General features: G+C 34.3%; 1 protein-coding gene across 1 annotated transcript in view; it reads right to left on the bottom strand.

The window, feature by feature from the left end:
* Positions 1-284: 284 nt before the first annotated feature.
* LOC125648183 (uncharacterized) overlaps positions 285-25,434 on the bottom strand; it is a 45,988-nt gene continuing 20,838 nt past the window's right edge. Inside the window, exons 16-47 of the mRNA XM_056141548.1 lie at positions 25,077-25,302; positions 23,465-23,707; positions 22,380-22,508; positions 22,065-22,268; positions 21,726-21,977; positions 21,065-21,266; positions 20,799-20,965; positions 20,455-20,616; positions 19,795-19,923; positions 19,400-19,528; positions 19,179-19,301; positions 17,963-18,085; positions 15,317-15,568; positions 15,090-15,218; positions 14,433-14,558; positions 14,018-14,152; positions 12,411-12,533; positions 11,609-11,857; positions 9,493-9,726; positions 7,050-7,172; positions 5,477-5,734; positions 5,367-5,390; positions 5,086-5,192; positions 4,914-4,975; positions 4,467-4,651; positions 4,149-4,248; positions 4,028-4,050; positions 3,793-3,913; positions 2,724-2,878; positions 1,184-1,245; positions 1,023-1,064; positions 285-841 (exon numbers count right to left, since the gene is read on the bottom strand). Of these exons, the coding sequence (XP_055997523.1) occupies positions 833-841; positions 1,023-1,064; positions 1,184-1,245; positions 2,724-2,878; positions 3,793-3,913; positions 4,028-4,050; positions 4,149-4,248; positions 4,467-4,651; positions 4,914-4,975; positions 5,086-5,192; positions 5,367-5,390; positions 5,477-5,734; positions 7,050-7,172; positions 9,493-9,726; positions 11,609-11,857; positions 12,411-12,533; positions 14,018-14,152; positions 14,433-14,558; positions 15,090-15,218; positions 15,317-15,568; positions 17,963-18,085; positions 19,179-19,301; positions 19,400-19,528; positions 19,795-19,923; positions 20,455-20,616; positions 20,799-20,965; positions 21,065-21,266; positions 21,726-21,977; positions 22,065-22,268; positions 22,380-22,508; positions 23,465-23,707; positions 25,077-25,302 (4,608 nt within the window). The 3' untranslated portion in view covers positions 285-832. The remainder of the gene's footprint in view (positions 842-1,022; positions 1,065-1,183; positions 1,246-2,723; positions 2,879-3,792; positions 3,914-4,027; positions 4,051-4,148; positions 4,249-4,466; positions 4,652-4,913; positions 4,976-5,085; positions 5,193-5,366; positions 5,391-5,476; positions 5,735-7,049; positions 7,173-9,492; positions 9,727-11,608; positions 11,858-12,410; positions 12,534-14,017; positions 14,153-14,432; positions 14,559-15,089; positions 15,219-15,316; positions 15,569-17,962; positions 18,086-19,178; positions 19,302-19,399; positions 19,529-19,794; positions 19,924-20,454; positions 20,617-20,798; positions 20,966-21,064; positions 21,267-21,725; positions 21,978-22,064; positions 22,269-22,379; positions 22,509-23,464; positions 23,708-25,076; positions 25,303-25,434) is intronic.

Below are 25,434 nucleotides of genomic sequence, written 5' to 3'. Positions count from 1 at the left end.
ACTGTACCACGTGACTACCCACCTAATTAACTTGACTTTTTGAAATCGGGGCTTAGATTTAAGTCTGTATTGTGGTTAATTGTCGCAAAATTTCGGCGAACGAACTATTAGAATTAATTACTATAAGCATAAGGAAGACAAAATGCATGTAATTTTGTATAGTTTGAAAACATGAGATGTGTCCTTTAAGGACACAACGTTATCAATTCAAATGTTGGGGAAAACTAGAGACACTTTTGTGACATCATCTTTTTAAGTAAATACAAATTCAAACTCTTTTTTGATTTCAAAAGACTTTTAATGAGCAAATTATATCGCTTCGTCATTTAAATAAAGATTCGTTCTAATAAATCAAAAGAAAATTATGAATATTTTGATAATAAATGAGAAAAATGTAACCAATATTGCATATGATATGCTACTATAATGATTATAGAAAACCCTCTAGATACATGTCTGTGTAAATGAATTACGATGAAATATAAAACAAAAACACCTCGGTTATTTTTTAAAAAATTTCATTACTTAAATTGACTTATAAACTTATCAGCAATCTATATATGCCACTGAATTTTGATTGACATAATGAATGTTCATTTCTCAAGCAACTAAAAGCATTCATCAGCAATGTTAAATATATCATTAATTAATATTATTATTATTTTGCAATTTTTTTAACAGGCAATGCAAGACATTATGCATCTTGCTTACATGCTGAATAAAACATACCTGCATCTATAAAAGTTAAACAACAAAGGCAAATCATACATGTTATAAATGTCATTTTTCGTCACTCAGTATCCGACATCTTCACATTTGATCTTCTGTCCAATCAATATTGCTGCAATAAAGAAATTAATTATGTTAAATTTCAAAAATTCTAGATATTTTCTTCATTACACAATAGAAGACCACAATCATTTATCTTAAACATTGTTCAAACACATGAATAAATTAATGATATAGAATGCGTAACTACTTCTCACCAGAGCGATTTTTAAAAAGATTCTGGTTCAACTTACGTGTTTTGTGTTGGGGTTGAATGTGGGGCGTTTGATGTTAAACTAGAAATGAAGTTGCAAAATAAAAATAATCACTTAGAATAAACTTAATGATGAGAGCATAAATAATTGATTACGATTTAAGTAGGTAAATCGTTTTAAAAAGACAAATTGACAATTACCTGTTCGTTTTGTTGAAGTTTCTCGTGGAGGGAATCCCATGTGTAATTCGGATTACTACAACCTACAAATGAAGACACAACCATTACTAAAACACTGTCAGTAGTAATGGCTATACAGTGTGTACTTCGTTTGGAAGTTTTCGTATCGTGTAATTTTTAGATTCATATGTTTACGTTTATTTTTTAATCCGGTGATGAAATGCAGTAGAAAATTTTGAATGATATTTGCCCGATAGCTGTAAAGATCAATCCGCTATAAATCTGTTAGGCGTATGGACACTGTCGAGCATGACAATTGTCATATGTATCTGAGCCCACAGGAACGCGTCAACCGGTGATTTTGTAAAAATAATATTAAGGATTTTATATCATACAACTTACTAATTATCCCTCACTAGGGGATAGTATAGTATAAGACCCCTGCTATTATTATTACAGAAAAAATCACCATTTAGTTCCTATGCTCGGCAACACATGTGCTAAATGAAAACAAAGCTTTGTTGTCCATTTCCGTCTCTTTCGATGCTAGATAAGTTAATCTTACTTCTCAAATGTGGTTAATATCACCGAACAAACACAAGAAATTAATTCAACAATACTTCTTTCAATAATTGTACTTTTAATTTCTCGATTGATTGATTGTATCTTGCTTAACGTATCATTCGAGATTTTTTCGCTCATATGGAGAGGTCACCAAGGGCTTAAAATTTAGGTCTATGCTCGGCGCTTATGGCCATTGAACAGTGAGGTTTCTTTAGCGTGTCACACCTACTGTGACACGGGTCATCCGTTTTAAGGTCACCTCCGAAGACCCATGACCCATGACATTCACACCTGATGCCGAGCGTTTAGTGATGGAACTGTCACTACCTGTTTTAACGACTTTGGTCTGTCGCGACCGGGATTCGAACCCCGGCCTTCCGCATGTGGGGTGAACGCTCTAACCTCTAGGCCACCGCGGCGGTTTCAATTTTTAGAAGTGGCAACAATATCTACGCTGTTTACAATTAGATAGATTTGAACTGCTTACATCCAATTCAGATTGCTAACTTTGTTGATAATTCATTTTCATGATATCTATTGAAAATCAATTCAAGTATCGGACTATCAATTTTTTTTTTCGGAATTGCGCACTCTTGCTTTTACGTTATGACATCACAGTTTGCTTTCCACGGCTGTTCCGTTAATCACTTCTTACCCAAATAATTACGCGGGCAATTTGAGATATATATGGAAAATGCACGCATAAAAAGGTTTTGAAAATGTAAGAAATCATTTTTTGAAAGATGTAGTCTCATAACTGCAACGGTGTGTGTTTGTATGTACACACTATTGCAGTTATGAGAATACATCTTTCAAAACATAAGAATTCATTGCTTAATCATAGACGATGTTTCTAGGTTCTACAGATATGCAACATTCTGATGCTATGTAATGACAATTGCATGATATATAAGGATAAAAGAAAAGCCTGGAATGATATATCGACACTTCATTTGGTCGCCAATCTTTATCCATTTTAAATACAATTCTTTATTACCTTCCTCCCTTTTCCCATTTACTGATTTCTTTGGAAAGGAAACATCACGCAATTCTTGGTATTCTCTTTGGTTATATTTCGTAGTGTGCTGTGAATACGAGTCCTTTCCCTTAAACTCTCCAGCCATTCGCTGTCTAATGTCAGCGTTGTCTAGTCTAATGAAAATCACCAAGAAAGCAATCTTTTATTTTGCGAAAGCGTTCCCATTTTCAATTTCAATCCTGGCTCTAGATCTGTTATTCTAATTTAAGAATTCAGATCTTTGAACGGTTTTCTGTATTCATACTGAATGATATTTCTCTACCCTATATATGCATTCTTTAAAAGGAGCTATGAGATTGATTATTGTTCGTTATATTCACCCTTGCATAAAGAGGTCAGTTATATTATTTTTAACATTACTTAGAATTTATTAACTACCTCATTACTAAGTCGGAAAACGTGTGATGATTGTTTACAGTGGTGTCGTCCCAACTTTGACAATTTTTCCAACTTGAAAAACGCCGTTAAATCATTGCATGTTTGTATTTTTGCGGTTGTATGAAATCTCATACATTATTTCACCTGCGTCAGCCAGAATTGTTTGATTTTATATCTATGTTTACAAACGACCGTCAATCGACCACTTCAAGTGACTGTCACGTGTCCAATTAAGACTTTAATTTCAGATCATCGGTTGTTTATCTGTGTAAAACTGTGTTTATTGTTGCAATAATACCATGCCAAACGTTTAATGTAAATTTGTGGCACTTTACCTACAGTTTGTGATGTCTTAATATAAAGGAGCAGTTACTATCTATGTTTGCACCTTAAATTTGCCGCGGCCATGACACGAGCGGGCGTCGAATCACGACATCACAGTTACATGTACGAAGCATAAGTTCTACCACTGAGCTATTACCCAATACAATAAGTATATTTAGTTTGTCGACTTATTCACCACAATTGGGATTATTAATCATGATACAGAAATGTAAGGATGGACATTTAGTTGACTTAATAGAAGTCATATTATGAAAGTGATATACCAATATATTACTTAAAATGTATATTAAGACCTGTTACTTACTCCTTTTTAATTTCTTTCCTCTTGGGACTCTGTTGGTAGCATCTGCATATAATGATCAGAACGATGGCTGTTATCAATAAAGGTATGCTCACTCCCAGGACGACAATTAATGTCCACCAATCTGAAACAGAAATAAACCCGAGTTTAACTACATTTGATAACTAATTTGCTACTTTAGACTTTCTATGTTGAAAGACTTTAAATAGACATTGATTTATAAAATATAACTGGATACCTGACAATTCGGATTTCTCTTTTCTGAAACAAAATCAACACAAAGTAATATGAATAAATAAGAATAAACGAGGATAACTTATAACTTCCACAAACAATCTATATTAACAGAATCTACTTACACACATTTTGGTATGCCCGCAGAAGAGTGGCATTTCTCCCCAGACATACAAGCATTTAAAATTTCAAACAAAGCACATGGTGAGGACTCAGTTGTTACAGCTAGATATGTAAAGAAATCTTAATTAGCATTATATATGAATTATTTAGCAATCGTATTCATATCCCCATATATAATTTGTTACTGCTATCTTCTTCGCTAGAAGAAAAGCTTCTTTTATTTCAATACCCCCACCAGAGAGTAAATATTTGGGTGATATTTATCTTCATATAAAATAATACTAAATGAGTCAGAAAATTTGTAATGTAATGTGACTTACGTGTCCCATATGTTCCATTGTCGTGCTTTCGTACAATTTCTAGTACATTTACGTTGCGGTCACCAACAGAAAGTTTTGTTTTACCTATAACCATTTTCGTTCCACTGAGAGCCACACCTTTTTGTAGATCGTTCGTATCGGTTTTGGTTCCATGAATTTCTACATCAGTAATAATACTCCCAAAGCTGAGAAAAGATAATGGAATATCTTTGTAGTTTCAATGCAGATTTTGTAAATATTACAATCACATATCTTTTATACAGTGCAATAAAACAAATGAAAAAACAATTCAATAATTTTGGCGCTCGCTTTACAAAACGGAGATTCGGGGAACGCGGCTTCAAACTGTTTCCACACTATGTCACCGGCCATAAAACATATACGACCTTCAGCGCCAAACAAGTCAAAAGTTGTGATACATCACACACCAAATTCATTTTTACTTACCGAATAGACAGGACAAATACTGCGGAAAATCTTCCAACACTCTTTTTGTAGAATTTTGCCAGCTAATAGTATGAAAGAAGAATTCCAATTACAAATGTCGTTCTCAAATATTGAAATCTGGTAAACATAGCAATATTCTTAATTATTCATGTCTTCAAGAAAACGTTCATACCGAATTTTCGAATTCTGCACGCCATTTTTCACTGTCTTGTAGAAATTCCTTCTTAGGTATGTTAAAATCGAATCTGATTTCGATCCGTACTTTAACGTCAGTTTTATCTAGGAATCACGAATTCAAATTGCTTAACCATTTAGAACAATATATTAATATATTACTTTTGAGATGGTTAATAAGTTAGTGTTTTCATTTCTGAAGGAAAATGATATATTTTATACATTAGCCGGGTTTGTATAAGTAAATATAGAAGAAGCGGAGAGCATGTATAATCTTACTTGGTTTGTGTGGCGACGTTGGACCTACAACACAGCAATGTTAATTTATCTAAAGCCATCATTATTTAAAGACGAATCATTTGATTATCTATTATTGGTGTTATACTTACGAACACAGTTAGAAAGGTTTAGCCCGCCATAACGACATTCACAATTGGAGGAACCTGGTGTATTGACACATATCTGATGTAAGTTAGTGTTACACTTGGTTGTGTTCTTGCACTCATCCACATCCTCCGAACAATTAGTCCCCCTCCATCCGATCTTACATCGACATTTACCGGATACAGCATCGCATTCTTCGGTGTTGTTGACATCACACGTGCATCTGTCAGAACACTGTTCCCCAAAGGTAAAGTCTTTACAAGCTGGAAAGAAAAGCATTGAATCATCCTTACTTTTCAATATCAAGAATAATTCCCATCTCATCAGAAAACTGAATAGTCAGAAATAACTCCGCGATAAACCGGACATTCGGGAAAGGTGTCTTCCTCTGCTTAATCCAAGTATTGCATATAAAATATATGAAAAGCTTTCCAAGGCAAGTTACGTCATCGCGTGATATAGAAATTGCTGACGGACGGACAGACGTACAGCTTGTTTACCTTAGCAATCTGAACAGTTCCTTCAAATTAAATGAACTCTTAATATCACCATATTGTGTGCCAAATCAATCTAATCAAAATTAAGGCTTGTAAATTGCACCCCTCTTCGATACAGTTTTATGCGAGAATCGTAAATGAGTAGAATGCAAAAGTTTTATTCTAATTATATTGGTGTAACAGAATCTGCTATTAATTCATATTGTATTACTTTGCCATACAGCCCGACATTGACTACGGGGCAATGAATTTAAAATCTGAAAAAGTGGACATAAGAAATCATTCAGATGCGCGATTTTACGGTCACGAAGAGAACGTTAATGTCAAGGGTAAGAATGACTTACCGCTACAGGTTACAACCTGATATTCATTTTATTTGCCTTAGCAGATCACTGAATATCTTCTATACTGTGAATGATTTAAAATTACGAATATTGATCAATTAAAAAATGATAACAAACAGTGATCAATCCCATGATTCTGATAAATAATAACAATCTAAGGGTAGAGCGATTCCAGACCTCTGGAGACATCTGATGTGGAATTAAGTACGAAGGAGAAATGAACATCCCTTGTTGCCTGGAGTCCTTTATCTTGATCAGGCAAACAGAGTAATCCGTAGTTAAACTCAGTATGTAACGACGAACTTAACAGTTGGTATACAACACGCTATACAGCATACAGGTTTTATTTGTAAAGTACATTGTTATAACGACCATCGAATTTGCGAAATGTCACCTTTAAACGAGACTGTTGAAATCCCTATAACATCAACGTATTTCCCATTACCCTACCTTGATTTGAAAACTTATTATACATAAACATGCTAGTGCGTATAGAATCATTTGAGAGACATCAACACTATAGACCGAAAAGTTGAAGTCGTCCCGTTTGTCATGAAGTTGAGTTGTTAGTTTGTCGTTAGAATTTATGTAATGAATTACAGAAAAATACAAAATCAACTTGACGGTAAACATCTAATTGTCTATCTTCACTGGTTATTCCTTCACTATTTACATGTATTATAAAACAATATTTGATCTGCAAATATATAATCATGAAATCAATAATGGTCATATACCTGTACAGTCGTATCCATCGCCCTTAAATCCCCTGAAACAGTTGCAATTAAAACTTCCAACAGTATCAGTGCAGTTGGCATTTTGGGAACAGTTGTCAATATTTTCCACGCATTCATCAATATCTAATAAAAATAATCAAAACCGCAGTGAAGTGATATTGATAAAACGAATTTTTATCACGAAGTTAATGTGAGTATTAGTAATTTCGGCGCTATTTCACTTCTGCTCTATAACATTTGATGATATGATTAGCTTAAGAAATCTTAAAAACAAAAGCTATAATTGGTTACAACAGCAAATCACGAATTAACGGGAAGGGGAAACCATTTTGTTTTTGTGGTGTGTTTTTTTCGAAAATAACTTTCTCTGTTCGTTGTTTTGTGCGGAAGCTGGTAGGTTCTAGGTTTTATGATTAGTATTCATCTGACTGGCATCCGACACTTATTATCCGGCGGGAACCAATTCTTATCCGGCAGCAGCTGTATAAATTAACTGGTGACCGTCCATCGCTTCATTTATCTGTTGGTTGCCACTGAATTTATACATGTCAGCTACGGATTTCAAAACAATTTACTTTGTACTGGTGAGTTGTTGACAGGATAATGTCTCTTTTACCCAAACTTCATACTCTTAAATTGGAGGCATGGGCTCAGTTTGTCCTTCAATTCATCACTTCATTTACGATTACATCATTACCATTCATTACTTCTACCAAAAGAATGGGATGGTAACCAATCCGCCAATGTATTATTAATTTGAATATGAAATGAAAATTTACGGAAAATAAACGTTGTCTAAAACGGGGAGCAACTCCTTGTTTCTACGTGTCTAATACGTTGGTATATCCTTTCAAAGGTATGCATTAATATTTTCTTGCGCTTTAATCTGTCGACAATTGATATCATGGACATTTACATTACTGTGTAAATTAACAGCACAATCGACAAACAACAATGCTTTTGACACGCCAGCTTTGATATACGAGTTCTTCTGTGTAGGAGGTGGATTTAGTTAAACATTGAATGCCTATGTGGGACAGAGTGGGCCTACAGTCATTGAGGAAGACGATAAAATGTATTAAAAGTGGCTTCTCTATAAATATGTAAATGTGGTAAATACAAAATACTATCGAAAGAAATGTTTTACTAAAGTGGAAACATGAAAACAATGTCATATTTGCAAGTAATACCCTAGATATGGTACTTACGACCAACGATATAACGTGATATAATAAGAATTCCATGTATTTTTAAGTACTCCCTAAATACTTATCAGTTATTTACTTTGTATATCAGTTGAATTCAGGTGATCAAACAGCGTATGAGAAACTTATTTAGTACATTCACTATCGCAGTTATGAATATTTGCTCCACTCCTGCATGTTAACAAATTCTTTCGTGCCTTACTATATACGAGGGTTCTTCAATTGGGGATTAATTCGGACGTATTTCGAAACCGGTGTATTGTATAACAAATACATATTATTAAATACCCATTGGAGAGGCGCATTACAGGAGTTGCAGCCTTTTAATTTGGAAGAGAGAGAGAGAGAGCAGTTGAATAACTGACGGTCATATAGATTAAGTGGCACCCGCTAGTTAAATTGATATCAATTATATACCGTAGCACCAACCGGCTTCCGTAGTATTGCATCCCATTCCAAAATCTTTTAAATTTGAGTATCTAATGGTACTGAAACCCTGATTTCATAAATATCGGAAAAATCTTAAATAAGTTTCCTTTGTTATAATGAAATAGCTTGTTTGTGCTTCCGGACAAATGAAAAATATGAATTATTAATTGATGGTGGGTTTTGCATAAGAATATTATTTTATAGTTCATTATAGTGCCATTTATAAAATATGATATTGCCATAAGAAGGATAATACTAGCTGTTTTATGGTGTGTGTTTTTTTCTTTCTTGTTTTCTGAAAGAACAAAAAGGCGCTTTGTTTGCAAAAAGAGATTGTAAAATCCAAATTTATATATAATATATATTTGATATAAATATTTATTAAAGCAAGCAAAGACAAGTCGTGTAGACATTCGACTTTTTAAAATATAAAGACTTTGAAAATTATAATCCTGAATTGTTATTTTTCAAATTTACGTCTACAGCCTGCAAGAAACATGTCATTTATAAAAAGATATATTAGACAAATATCTTTTAGAAAGTAATGGAATCGAAGGGGGGATTTAAGGAATATCGCTACTTTTCTTTTTAAAGTAAATAAGTGAGATAAATGTTGGTGTTAAAAGCCATCTTAGACAGATTTACAATCAGTAGGAAAACTCAAAATGGACAATTATACCAATCAGACATCAGAAAACTGAGATAAGTGTACTTCCAAATCTCATTTTCATAGATGAGATACTTAGTAATAGGTGAGATTAACATCATGAGTTCACATCAATTCCATCTTACTTATAACTGTTACTAACTATAACACTTGTCTTGTGTCGTTGAGTTCAGTCGATAGCCTTCGTAACATGAACATGTAAAGCCTCCCGGTCGATTGGAACATTGGTGACACTCTGCAGTTTTACATTCATCTATATCTCTACAATCCTTCGTATTTATAAGTTCATATCCATCTTTACAGCTGCAGGTGTAATTTCCGTCGAAGTTTGTACATTTCTGGTGACAAGCTAGAGGATCCTGACATTCGTCGATATCTGTAGAAAAATATATAAAGAATTGATGAAACATAGGCACTCATTTTGTAAATCTAAGGAGAGAAGATACATTATTTGTCGAAATGCGCATCTGGCGCATCAAAATTGGTACGGTATAAGTTTTACATTATGACCCCTGGGTCGAGGCCTCTGCTGGTGGACTGTTAGTCCCCAAGGGTCTCTACAGCCCAGTAGCTAAGTACTTCGTTACTAGTTTAAAAATACGGATGTATATTTAATTGCTGTTACAAAATTTAGAAATTCATTTCAAAATTAAGGAGTATCTCCCTCATGCATAGCTCTTATCCTTGGACGAATTTGGCTCCACCTTTTTGGCACGCTTTTTTTGGCTATATTTAGCTTAAAAATACGGATGTATATTTAATTGTTGTTACAAAATTTAGAAATTCATTTCAAAATTAAGGAGTATCTCCCTCATGCATAGCTCTTATCCTTGGACGAATTTGGCTCCACCTTTTTGGCACGCTGTTTTTGGCTATATTTAGCTCTAAAACTTCATAGTTATTTCGGATTTCAAAGATTTCGGTTAAGCATCACTGAAGAGACATTATTTGTCGAAATGCGCATCTGGTGCATCGTATAAGTTTTACATATGTATATTTCATCAAATCAAGATCGAGAATATCATCTTTAGTGTATTTATGTTATGAATATTGTTTGTCTGTATTACATATAGAAAGTGGGGTGTTTGATGAGTTCGTTTAAACGTGTTTCACTACACCTATACTCCGTTAAAAAGGTACGATAATGAGCAGTTGTTGTCTAATAAATCCTTTGAATAATGCAAAATTGAGGGTATGGCAAGCAAGGATCCCCTGTAAGCACAAGAGGTAAGGGCGGGTGGCGAGGATGAGTAAACATCCCTGTTAAACACGTCGTAAGGCCTACATGATAAAGTTCGTTGTCAAATTCATTATCTTAACATCTGCCTCGAATGTTGCGATTAGTTACATGCAATAGCAGAGTCGCTAAAATTAGCCAGTTGATTTGCTTTAATGGAAATGAGGATAGCGAATCCTGTGTCAATTTCGATATTGAGACACTATTCACAGAAACTCTGGAACATGTGAACTAATGAATCAATAGCATATCATTGTGAATTTGCTCACTATATTGAATATCAAAATTATACATCCAAGTTAAACGATGGAAACCGCCTTGGTGGTCTACCGGTAGAGCGTGCGCCCCGCATGCGGAAGGTCGGAGTTTGAATCCCGGTCGCGACAGACCTAACTTCTTTTAACAGGTAGTGCCAGGTCCATAGCCAGACACTTGGCATCAGGTTTGAATATCACAGTTCCCCTGAGATGACCTTAAAAACGGATGTTCCGTGTCACAGTAGGTGTGGCGCGCTAAAGAACCCCCATTGCTCAATACGGATGTATATTTAATTGCTGTGATAAAATTTAGAAATTCATTTCAAAATTAAGGATTATTTCCCTCATGCATTGCTCTTATCCTTAGACGAATTTGACTCCACTTTTTGTCACTCTGTTTCCCCCTAAAATAGCTCTTACAAGTTTATTGTGATTTCGGATTTCAAACATTTTGGTTGAGCATCACTGAAGAGACATTATTTGTTGAAATGCTGTGATAAAATTTAGAAATTCAGTTCAAAATTAAGGATTATTTCCCTCATGCATTGCTCTTATCCTTAGACGAATTTGACTCCACTTTTTGTCACTCTGTTTTCCCCTAAAATAGCTCTTACAAGTTTATTGTGATTTCGGATTTCAAACATTTTGGTTGAGCATCACTGAAGAGACATTATTTGTTGAAATGCGCATCTGGTGCATCAAATGTTTTACAGACAATAAATTAATCAGCTATGGAATATTTATTTGCCCTTCAATTCAATTACCTTGGCAGATGCCAGTGGAATTCTGGAACCCTGTGATGCATTGACACCGGAATGATCCGGGGGTGTTTAGACAGATCAAGTGATCCCCATCACACGGGTTACTTTTACAATCGTCGATATCCACTTCACATGTTTCACCTCTCCATCCGGGCTTACAGACACAACCATTCACATGATGACAACCACTGGCACCTCGTCCACATTTACACGGTATCTCACAGTTCTCACCGTAGAAATACTGACTACACTCTAAAATAGTTTCATTTTATGATACAGATTAAACAACAAATATCCATTGACGATATAAAATGCATTGTATCTGTTTATTGCAGTCAACACTTCCCATACAAAATGCCGAGACATAAGACATATTCAACATTGTGTATTTTTTTTTAATTTTTATTCTATGATATATTTTGAGCGAGCAAAGAGGGCCATCATATATTTTAAACCTCGTACCTCGGTCCCATCGTAAATTATATTGCAATGAAATATGCTTCTGAACTAAACATTAACATGACAAAGCAATAACAACAATGAAATATGCTTCTGAACTAAACATTAACATGACAAAGCAATAACAACAATGAAATATGCTTCTGAACTAAACATTAACATGACAAAGCAATAACAACAATGAAATATGCTTCTGAACTAAACATTAACATGACAAAGCAATAACAACAATGAAATATGCTTCTGAACTAAACATTAACATGACAAAGCAATAACAACAATGAAATATGCTTCTGAACTAAACATTAACATGACAAAGCAATAACAACAATGAAATATGTGATACCTTTACAGGATCTCCCGTCATTTTGTAATGAGTAACCAATGGCGCAACCACAGGTAAAGGACCCATTTTCATTTGTACAATTATGTTCGCAAGTGCCACTGTCTTCACCACATTCGTCAATGTCTAAATAAAAATGCCATCAGTGTTGAAGTAAATACAAACGAATTAAGTTAGCTTGGTATCATGTGTGCATTCTGTTGAACTGCCTCCAAATGGGTCTTCGTCTCGAGGGTTCATTAGCTGTTTTTAAAAACAAACTTAAGCCCATCTTTTTAAGCTTGCATTTAGTCTTTAATTGGGTATTTACTCATATGTATACAGTTAAAAAAAAACTTGTGCAGCTTTGCCTTATGCTCTTTTTTACGCATTTATTGTTCTTTGTTCTTGTTTCTTTTCATTGTTTTACATCTAAAGCGTTTTAGGACAATTGTATTGATTAGATAAAGGACATATGAATATACAAAAATGATAATGATGATAATAGAATAATAAGAGATTGTCCAAGTAACAAAGTATAAAATGAAGCAATGCCTTACTTTGCTAAAGTGGTTACAAGTCAATACGCACAAGAAACGTAACATTTTGTTTTTGTGATTTTGAACGTAAATTGTACCATGATTTCAGCCACCACACAACCTATATTTCCATAGATGATTGGCTCTCCGAGCTACGCAAATCAAAATTCTGACCATTTTGTCAAACACTAAATTACACGTGGTAAAATTAAGAGCATACTATCTTGTGATTTTCGCAAATAACATTATGATTGAGGTCCTTGGGTGATACCACGTCTTCCGGAAAACAAATTACTGCAAACTGAAAGTTCTTAAAACTAAGTTGCAAGAACGCTGCATATCTATAGGAACACAATTTCAAGGCTGCACAAACGATTACAAGTTACAGGTTCTACTTACGACTGTACCCACACCGAGAGACAAAAAGTTAGTATATATTGCTAGAGTGGAGCAATTGCACTGTTTAAACTGAAACACAGACTTAGAACAGCACGAATAATCCATAATAAAACAATGGATAGTATCATGCCAATCTGAAATAAGGCCGATCCAGGTAGAAGTTGGACTGCCTTTAAACCGTTCTATATAATTTGGAATCATTATTGAACGTGATAGCTTCGTCGATGGTGGTGTGGCATTGCGATATGGACGCCATTTACAAATAAAGGAAAATTCTTTGTGGTCATCGAGAGAAATTGAGTCATTCAACGTATGTTGAAACCGTGGTTGTTCCATCTTTGCAGCTATACATGTCTACCATTTTTTTTTCAGCAAGACAGAAAAAGTTTTCCCTTGTCATAATAGCATTCAAATAGTCACGAGTCAAACTAGAGTTTTACAAATAAGGAAAAGACAGACGTGATATCATAAACGGGATGATTTCAGCTTCTCCATAGTCATCTTCCCATATTCCATTATCACCTGCATATTATGTTTATATCGCTGATTCGATAAAATTTGCGAAATGCTGATTTTAAACGAGACTTTTGGAATTCCTGCACCATCAACTTGCCTGTTTCGATTTAAAAACTGACCATATGCAGAACAAACTCTTTCGTATCGAATCAGTTGAGAGATGTAAACACCATATACCTTTGCATGTTTTGCCGTCCTCTGCAAGTTTGTATCCTGTCTCACAAAAACAAATCCCACCCTGATCGTCATGTGCGACTTGTTTACAACCGTAGGAACAGTTTAATTCCGGAAACAAGGAACAAGAATCTCGAGCTGGCACTACAAAATAGAGTAGTTGAATTTCAATCAAAGGAAAGATGTTCATCAATTCATTTAAATATCACTAGGATATATAACACTGTTTATGATTATACTGAAGACCCAATATGGCGAAAGTTCTTTGGAAATACAGAGCCTCGCTTAGTGTCATTTTCTATGATTCTTTTTTTTTCCATATTGTCTTATACCAAGGACTAATTTTCTGTTTCAATGCCTTGTTACAAAACACCGAAAAATCAAAGAGATATAAGAATTTTAAAAGATATGTTCATACTCTTTTCACACGTTTTTCGGTCATCCTTAAGTGTAAATCCGAAGAAGCACAGGCAACTGTATCCACCATCGGCGTTTTCACATTTCTGGGAGCATCCGTGAATAGGAGTCTTGCATTCATCAATGTCTGTTGAGAAAAGAATTTTGATGAAAAGTATTATCTGGAAAAGTAATGATATTTACATGAATGCCATTTTTGACAAATTCGTTTATACACCTTTTATGTAAATTGTGTTACTTTTATTTCAAAATGAAAGAAAGCAAAAGTGAGCAAGCTGACATACCCTACACTTCACCATTGCTTGACAATGCCTCACATAATGATTGGTAAAACTATGCATTACTGCAAGAACTGGACAGATGGTTCAAAAGGGGCAATAAAAATATTGAATCAAAATTCCTGGGACAATATACATTTACACATTATGTCCTTATTAACTACAAAGTTTCATGAATTCCTGTTGAGCGGTCTCAGAGGAGTTGCGCTAACAAGAAAGGGACTGACAGACTGACGGATAGGTAAAAAACATTATACCTTCCGCAACTTCGTTGCGAAAGGTATAATAACAAGAAATGTTATGAAAGAAATTATAATTTCTTGATTTGGAGGAAATTTTCATAGCCTATAAAGATTCATAACATAAAGAAATATAACTACCTTCACAGACAGATTTCCCTCTTTGATATCCTTCCTTACATTCACAGGTATAGTTACCGAACGTGTTCGTACACTGTGTAGTGTCCACCGGACAGTCGTTCAGTGATGCATCGTCACACTCATTAATATCTGTTTGACACGAAAGGATATGAATTATTGAAATCACGTATAATAAACTCATTTTAAATATACAAAAATGAATTTAAATTAAATTAAAACGAACGAACCTTTACACATATCATCATTCACCTGGAAACCCTTATCACAATCACATCGGTAAGAACCATCAGTGTTCTTGCAGAGTTTATTGCTACCACATATAGTTGGTTTTAGTTGGCATTCATCAATGTCCACACTGCAGTTTTTCCCGGTCCATCCCGGGAGACAGACACATCCTTTAACAGGGTCACATCTGTCTACACCTGGACCGCACTCACACACCTGGTTACAATTGTCACCGAAGTTTGGTAGCTCACACACTGTTTATAGAAGACGAATATTAACAACCCGAATCATTGTTCCTACGCGAGTATGTCAAGACAGGTCATACTCCATTTAAGCACGTAAAATGCAATCTTCGAAATATGTCATACACAGAGGGAGAGGGCTACTTGCTTTTTAAAACACTTTTGGGTGTTTACATGAGAAGATTTTGTATCATAGCAACATGACAAATATGCATTTCCGTATGACGTCGTTACATGGCTGTTATAAATAGATCACGAATGTACCTTAATAGAAAATGAAAAAGTATCACACTAACCCATGTTTTACCGTCATCATTACCAATTAGATCAATGTTTAAAAGACCCATAATTTATCAAAAATGTTTTTAGAATCCCACTCCTTTCAGCAAGAAACATCTAAACACGAAACTGTCTAAATCATGTTTCACATTTTACACTGATGTTATAAATTTTTCTTTGAAAATTTTCATAATAGACGATTCTGGCAATTAATGCCGTTAGTTTATTACCATTAACACGGTATATGAAAAGACTCTAAAAGTATGCGGGGTAGAGTGTTACTTTTGCATTTTTATTTCAGTGTGAGACAGAGGAAAATCGGATCGATATGCTAGATTTAATGACCCCCCCCCCCCCCCCGTTTTTAAACAAATTCGTTAATGAATCAAATCAACATACCTTCAGAATATATCCATAAAATCTAATAGTTTCATATATATATTCCATATATCACATGGCATATATTTCAAATACTACATATTTCGTCGATATTTACATAGCATAGTAACAAATCCGTTATACGTATCATCGTCACTTGCTGTATAGTTATGACGTCATCAGTTTACTTTCATATTGATCAGACACAAATTAAACGACAGCAGTATAACTTTTCGTATTTCTTTGGGACGTACTAGCTCCATGGTTTATTTTATGCAAGAATAATACTTACATTTAGAAAAATCGGATTGAATATATATATACTTAGTGATACATATACTTATCTCCATTATGCCGTGCCATTGTTTCGCAGATTCTTTCAAAGCAAATATTTTCATAATTTGCCTTAACGTACCCGCGTAAACTGTTGTTATGAAAGGTGAAGATAACGATCAGTGACCGATCTCATAAAAGGTGAAGATGACGAATAGTGATAAATCTCATAACTCCTATAAGCAATACAAAATAGAAAATTAGGCAAACACGGACCCTTGGATATACCAAAGGTGGGATCAGGTGCCTAGGAGAAATAAGCAACCCCTATCAACCGATCACATCCACCGTTCGCCTTATGTCTTGACCAGGTAATCAAAATGAGTGTGCCAAGAATGTCTAACAATGAGTATGAAACACGTCAGATAGCATTTCATCCAATGATATATATTATTGGCAAACTAGATCGTTATAACGACCATAGAATTTGTGAAATGCTGAGTTTAACCGAGACTGTTGAATTCCCTATACCACCATTTTGTTTGTCCGTAGCATGTCTTAATTTAAAAATGATTATACGCAGAACAAGATCTTGTGTACCGAATCAGTTGAGAGATATAAACACCACATTAAGGTGATAATGGAACATTGCTACATAAATATGGGAAGTCCACGATAGAGAAGCTGAAAACACCCCCTTTGTCACAAAGTTGAGTTGTAAGTTTGCCGTTGATATCTATTTTCAATAAAATATTTAAGTATGAAGCAGAAATGGACGACTCTGTGGTGACCCAATGGTAGTTTGTATTGGAAAAGTAGATTGTTATAACGACCATAGAATTTGCGAAATGCTGATTTTAAATGAGACTATTAAAACCCCTGCACCATCAACTTGTTTTTCAGTGGGCTGCCTCATTACCTATGCAATAATTTAAATCCTTGGCTTAAAAGGTAATTTACGAGTGAGTGTCGAAGATAGTAGCTAGAAATCATTTGACGTATATTTTCTTTACATTTTTTCGAAAATATTTCACTGATGTTAGGACCTCACCAGCGGTACAAGTACCACATATATGGATTTATAAATGGTGAACAGTGCGGTAACATTCCGCGTTTTTTATCGTGTCAATGTCTACTGTGTGTGACCAGGGGCCTCGCTTTTCGATATCATATCTGGAAGACCCACAAATCTCCATTCAAAATATTTGTCGAAGGAGCAAACACTACCTATTTTTCACATAGATGCGATTAAGGAACGAGCGGAGCTTCAATCTTGAATCTAGGATATCTCAATTACGATGTAAACGATCAAATCATTGCAACCGCTACAAACATTTGTGTAAACATGTATGTTTGGGAATATTATCTTATAACATTTATTGAAAATTACGATGAGCTGGAGTTTTGAGAAATGAGAAAATGGTTTTACGGTCTAATGAAGTGCATTGAAGATGTTTAGACTACAATGTAACATACCCGAGCAGGAAGTTTTATCAGCGCCTAGATTATAACCAGGACGGCAGGCACATTGAAATGACCCGTTCATGTTCAGGCATTCTTGATCGCAAGGAGAAGTATCTAGTGCACATTCATCAATATCTGAATAAAATTCATTCACAAGTATCTTGTAATAAACAAACACAATGCGAAAGTTAAAAATCCACTTCTTTTAAACGCATAGAATATGACAAAGTGAATATAACGAACTTATAACTGCCACAAAAGATACAAAATTAAGAATAGGATCTTAATTTAATAATAGGATCTTAATTTAATCTAATTACATCCGTCGTAAACCACATATCTTGGATCAGATTAACGGAGTGATCCGTAGTCAAAAGCAATGTCAAAAAAAAACCAGTCTGACATGGAATATTGTCAGACAGAATTTTACTAAATGACATGTTGTATTGGACACTATTGGTAAAGTTGATCTTTGTAACAACCATAAAATATGAGAACCGCTGACGTTAAACGAAACTGTTAAAACTCCATGATATCAACTTATTTGTCAGAAACCTGTCTCGATTAAAACATTGATCATACACAGAGTAAATTTTGATGTATCAAATCAACAGAGAGACATAAACACCTTATGTAGGTGATACTAGAATATTGCTACATAAATATGGGAATTTGACGATGGAGAGCTGAAGTAAATACGTTTGTCTTAAATTTGAGTTGTTAGTTTGCTGTTAACGTCAATGTTCAATGAATATTCAAGTATGAATAAGATATTTCATTTTGAGTTCACTGAGATATATCGTATCTTCATTTGATTTAAAATTAGCATTCTTGATGCAAGGTGAAGATAACGAACAGTGATAACATAAAACGTCAATATAATATCTAAATGTCGTGTTGAAGGCCAAAGCAAGTGATTTCCCCTCATGTAGAAGCTTTTGAACAAATCATATAATAAGGAGCAAAATTCAAGACAACAGACTGTAGGAAAACCTTACTACCAACCACTAACCATTAATCAACATATGATATCAACTTTGAAATCATGTGTGTAGAATCTGAGTAGTGTTTAACAAAGTAGTTTTTTTAATGACTGATATTTCCTTTCCTTATTTTTATTAATGAGGCAAATGTGTATGATGTCATAACGTCCAGTCTTTAATTCATTGTGAAGATATATATTGAAAGAAGATAAAGTGAAGAGGTATATTGTAGACTATATTCAAACATGTGCAGTTTATCTCATTATTTGTGAGCTGGTATCCAGATGGACATATACACTGGGTGGTTCCGTCTATAGTGCTGCAAGCATACTCACATTCCTTCTCAAAATCTCTACAGAGATCATCACCTGAAATTCATGGTTTCATAGATGACCTATTATTTTGACAAGATACCTGCTGTGAAAATGACACATTACTATAACAGAACATAATATGAACATATTACCTGTTTTATCACAAGTAGATTTATCTTCATTTAGACTGAATCCTGGATGACACAAACAACTAAATGACCCCGGAGTATTTTTACAAATTTGTTGACATCCTGAGGTTCCTTCTATGCACTCATTTATATCTGTAAAATCAAGTGTGTTCATAAACAAGCAAAATCAAAATTTCAAGATAAAAAAACAACAAAACCAATAAGTCAGAAAGTTAATAGAAATTGTGAAAAAAGTTCCTCTCATTTCCATTAAAGATATCTTCGTATTAATTATTGTTTCATTTCATCATTTTCATTTTGAAACTGAAGCTAATTCGTATTTACCAATCTATACATTGGTCTGTTTGTATATTATATATAAGAAACCAAGCACTTTCTTACACATGCAGTACACATACCATTGCAAGTATCATCCAGTTTTCTGTATCCTTTTAAACAGTTGCAAATGTAACTGCCGTCTGTGTTTTCACAAGTTTCTTTGGTAGCATCACAAGGATTACTTCTAGTCGATATACACTCATCAATATCTAATTCAAAATTATTTTGATCCATCAATATCATTTGTTTAGTACAAGTATAATATACGTACATGGCTATTCTTGCGAAACGTAAAAATCTTTTGAAGAGAATGAAGAATTCAAAAATATTTCTCGGTATTTTTCATATACAATTCAATATGCTTGAAAAAGTAAAGATATCGAACAGTGATCAATCTCATAACTCCTATAAGGAATGCAAAATTAAGAGTTGGAAAAACACAGACTCTTGAATTAAATGATTGTATATTATTTAACGTCTTTCTTGAGAATTGTCCCCTTATGGATATACCATAGCTGAAATCAAGTGCCTAGGAGGAGTAAGTACCCCCTGTCGACCGGTTCCACCCATCGTGAGCCCTACATCTTAATCAGATAAAGCAGATGTAAATATAACACCGTTCCTCCAATATCTATATTTTTTTTATAATCAACTACTTCTAAATCTTAATAAACCTTTACAAAAGACAAAAATATTTTCTCTACACATTCTCCTTGCAGATATGTTTTCATAATACAAACCTTCACATTTATTGTCGACATCTTTATATCCATTGGGGCATTCGGAACAGTTGTATCCGCGGCCCAGTCTGACCTCTTCCTCAGGGGACAGGTCAGTACAGTCCCTACCCAGAGGACAGGGACTCTGTTGACAGGCGTCTGTCTCAATCTCGCAATCATCTCCTATAGAACAGAATAAAAACATTAATATGTTGCTTATTTCCCCATTTGAAATATTTTAATTTTGTATATAGAGATGGATTATTCCGTCTGACTATCCACTAAACATACAAGTCAACCTTTTTTATATGACTAGTCTACGTGTACGTCATATATTAGATAAGTGAACTTATTGACAGGCATACCGGAATATCCGATGTTACAGGTGCAGGCTGCCAGGTGAAATCGGTCATCATTGGTAGGAATAACATTGACGTAATCACAAATCCCGTGGTCACTACAACCAGTACACAATTTGATGGAAATATCGAGAGAGGGGGACTGTGCGCCCTGATTGTCTACAGCAATAATACTAAAGAAGAAATGTAGGTGTAATGATGATGTAAATAGACTGGACAAGAGAAGGAACATGACACACAAACAATGTTTCCGAATTCTAAGATAGTTTTACCTGATTTCAGAAAGGCTAGCATTTTTAGGTGTCCATCTTGCTATTCCTGCTTCATTATCAAAAATGAAATTGTCTGGTTGTTTTAAAACTCTATACACTGGGTTTTCTTTACCATCATCTGAAGCATTGAACCTCATTTCCACTTCTTTGTTGACAACAACATATACTGTGGTATTTCCATATATCTGAGGACTTTCATTTTCTGTTACGAAGAAAGTTTAAGGATAGTTAATGTATAATGAGACCTACAGAGCAGGTGTAGGAAGGAACAAAATAATAACATACCTAACACAACTGTAGAAATTGATGGGAAAAGAGACATAATAACAGACTTAACATAGATGTAGAGTTAAATGAGAATGTTATGATTGATACCTGATTACATACTATTTATGAAATTCAAAATTATCAAGAAGATAGATAATGCTTATCAAGAATTTGAAAACATAATATGCGTTCCTTTAAGGAATATGTTTTATGTGAAAACCGTTAACATCAATTTCATGATGATTTGAAATTTAATAACCATTCTGGCTATTGTGTGAAAATAGACTAAGTATCCAAATATCTGAAAACACGAAATTAAAATGTGATATACTAAGATGGGTACATAAATGTGGCATTTTTTTCCAAGAAGAAATATTTTTCCATGCATGTATACCGATGACTGCGACATCTGACTTTGAATCCTGCTCTTTATGTCCAGAAGATTCGGCCAACTTAATGTCTCCTGTTGCAAGATAATCTGAGATACAAGCTTTAGAGGGGTTGGGCCCACATTTCTCCTTTGCTTCCTTGATGCGGTTTTTATCCACTTCGTCAGTGAACAGTGGCACAAATTCAGGGTGTGAAAAATTCTTGTATGTTAATCCGTCATCATAGTGGAATAGAGTAGATTTTTCACTGACAGACCCTTGATATAAACAACAACACACATCTGATACACAATTAATAATAACAAACAAAAAATTTGATGTCATGTGGAAATAAATATACTTACAAAGATGTCCAAATTTGTAAAAGATGTCCCTCTCAGTTTTAGTTGCATTATCCGTTAAAACCGTGCCATTTGGGAGAATGAAGTCGTTCGTTTTGTTTCCATCAAAGTTTCCCATCAAACCTAACACTAGACCTTTATATTTTTTGTTGACTAGTGTCTCACAAATCAGGAATCGTTTTCCGAGACTGATTTTCATAGTTATATCTGGAAAATAAAATCAATGTTTCAAGTTTCTTGCTGACTAATATGAGAAAGCGAAAGCGAATTATTTCAGTATTATACATGCTGTGTAATTCAAATGCACTAAGAACTTACAGGGTTTGAGAAACGTTGCTGATATTGTGCGATTTTCCCACTGCAATGACACGTTCGGTGTTCGGAATGTATAGTTAGTATTTTTAAATTTAGTTGTCAGGTCCACTCCATTAACTCGAATTATCATTCCTGAAAAATCATATATTTCTGCATTATGCTTAGAATGTTTCAATATTTTTTTTTACAAAGAGATCACATTGAAATTCACAAATGCAACCACGTTACAGTAACTGAATCTTAGATATGGGGATCCATATATGTTTGAAATAAAGTAGTGAAAATAAAGTAGGGTGAACAATATCCGTAAATAACGTAGCATATCCATACGCTTCATCATCACCCGCCGCCGGGAGAAGCGTGATCATATGTTATGGTAACTGATAGACGACTGTCATTAACATCGGGCGTATATGATAAGATAATAAACTGAATCACACAGTGTATGTCTCTAAAGCCATCATTATCATTTGTTTATATCATTAAGTTCAGTTAGTTACATGTTTTATGGTGAATGAGGCGAGATTTTTTCCGCTAATCTAATATTTCTTAATTTTGGAATCGGATCGATGAACGAAATTCATTAACTCGTACTATCTATTTCCTTACTGAAAGAGATACTTAAACGTCATGGATTTCCTTCAAATAATCAGCCAAGGAATCATGAGCCACAAAGAAATTGATTCTTCTGAAGTAAATGTTACGAATGAATTCTGCCTCAAAAGAAAACAAATCACAATGTATGGGTATTTCTGAGTTCTGTTTTATTGGAAATGCATATATATCTAGTATGACACCTAGTGTGTAATTTATCGTGAGGGATGACAGTGTGAAATTTTGAAAAGTCGCACGTTTTTATGTTGCTGGTTTTGGAAGTTTTGTAATCACAAATATACTAAAAGTTGATTGAAATATTTTATTTCACATTTACAGAAATAATGCGTTGTGGCTTTATTTGTGTACATTTTATCTGGCTGTCCGTTAGGAGTTTTCTGTCTACCCCTTTCCCGATTTGCAGATAGATACTTAGTGGTTTTACATGTCTACAATTGATTTGGCTGTCCGTTAGCAGTTACACTGTTTTATACCCGTTTTGTTTCGTGACATCTCGACCTGTACTTTGGAGCCCGTTTGGTCTTTCGCCACAAAGGCACTAAATATAGTAGCATTAATGGTAGTTCCATTTTCTGTGGTAGCCAAGTCTGTCCGAGCCTGGAGTTCAAAGGTCGTTGTACTGGTATTCATCCTGATCATGGTGTATTCTCCGTATCCATTAAATGTGTAGTCCAGACCATCCAGTGTAGTTATATGAGGATCTCCGAAATTAATTCCTGTAAAAAGATAATTATCATGATAATTTCAATGACTTCAAATGACTGTTACAAATAAAGAGAGAGTGAACATGACGTTTATGAATTGGTCATCGTTGATTTGATTTTGACTATAATTGCCCCTTAAGCATATAAACAATCAATGTAATGAAAGTAAAACATTGCATCAATCCTTATATTGCATACTGTCGTATATAAACGATTTCATATCGTAGGATTCATTCACAACTCATTCATCAAGATAAAAGAATTGAAAGTCCTTTTAGACCCCTAACACTTTATCCAAATGCACTTGATGTAGTTTGCAAAGGTTGTCAGCATATTTCAATTAAGTTTTAATATTTCAATTAAGTTTTAAAACGTTAATTTGCAATTCTGAGATGATAATTTAGCGTCAATATATGTGACAATTCATCAATATTTTATACTCGAAATAGAATTTCTGATAATGAAAGGTGAAGATAACAAACAGTGACAAATCTCATAACTCCATAAGCAATAAATGATAATAGTTGGGCAAACACGGACCCCCGGACACACCAGAGGTGGGACCAGGTACCTAGGAGGTGTACGCACCCCCTGTTGACCGGTCACACCCGCCGTGAACCTTATATCCTTATCAGGTAAACAAAGTTATCCGTATTCAAAATCATTGTTCCACGTGTGCCAGTGTGTCAATAGATGTAAATATGAAGATAACGAAGTGATCAATCTTCTAACTCCCACAAGGAATAGAAAATCAAGAGCTGAACTAACATGAACCACTGAATACAAGAGGTGGGATCAGATACTTATGGGGGTATATACCCCTATCAACCAGTTACACCCGCCGAGAGTCCAATAACTTGATTAGGTAAATGGAGTAATCCGTAATCGATATCAGTATGTAAAGAACAACCGAAGAAGGAAATGCATCAGACAGTATTTAAGACATTACAATCCCTTCTAACAAACCCAAATAAATATTCCCTCAGATACAATCCAATTGAAAAATTATACAATATAAATGAAAATGAAGGAAACAAAAATTTAAAGATTAAAATATATGACAATAGAATAATTTCAAATTGATATAAAAAGGTATATATATATATATATATATATATATATATATATATATATATATATATATACTGTACATGTATAGAACAAATGCAAAAATATGTTATACAAATGGACAATATACAATACAAATGGTTTTATTACTATTCAAATTATACAATACAAATTGTGAAGAGCAAATATTGCAACGTTTGACATGCCAAAATTGTCTTTACCTTCTGTACATTATATATCTATAGTTTAGAATAACAATGGAGAACATATAATAGGATTTGCTTTAAAACATACTAGTAATATATCATTTTACCAGGTTGGAAAGGCGATCTCCAGTAACAACGTGGAGTTGGGCGGACTTCGTAATACCAGTCACAATGACCTGTACTACAACATTGATCCCTGGGCTTTAAGTCATAGTTATTGTATTGGTATCTTTCAAAGAACGGGTTATACCGTATTACTGTTCCCGCTAGTGGTAGAGAAGTCTCTAGAGGGCCTAAGTCTTCCGTATTGGCGTACATCTTGAAGCAACATTCCTGACAAATACGAACAATAATCACTGCAATTCATTTTTAAACTAATTAGTAAAATTATAGACTTCTCTAAACCAAAAATTAAATGTCCTGAAAATGTAAATTCGAGGATCCTTCATTGCTATTCTTGGAATA

The sequence above is a fragment of the Ostrea edulis genome, chromosome 6 (assembly GCF_947568905.1).
Source record: "Ostrea edulis chromosome 6, xbOstEdul1.1, whole genome shotgun sequence".
NCBI classification, from domain to species: Eukaryota; Metazoa; Mollusca; class Bivalvia; order Ostreida; family Ostreidae; genus Ostrea; species Ostrea edulis.
The sequence above is the reverse complement of the archived record's forward strand: the minus strand, read 5'-3'. Positions and strand labels throughout refer to the sequence as shown.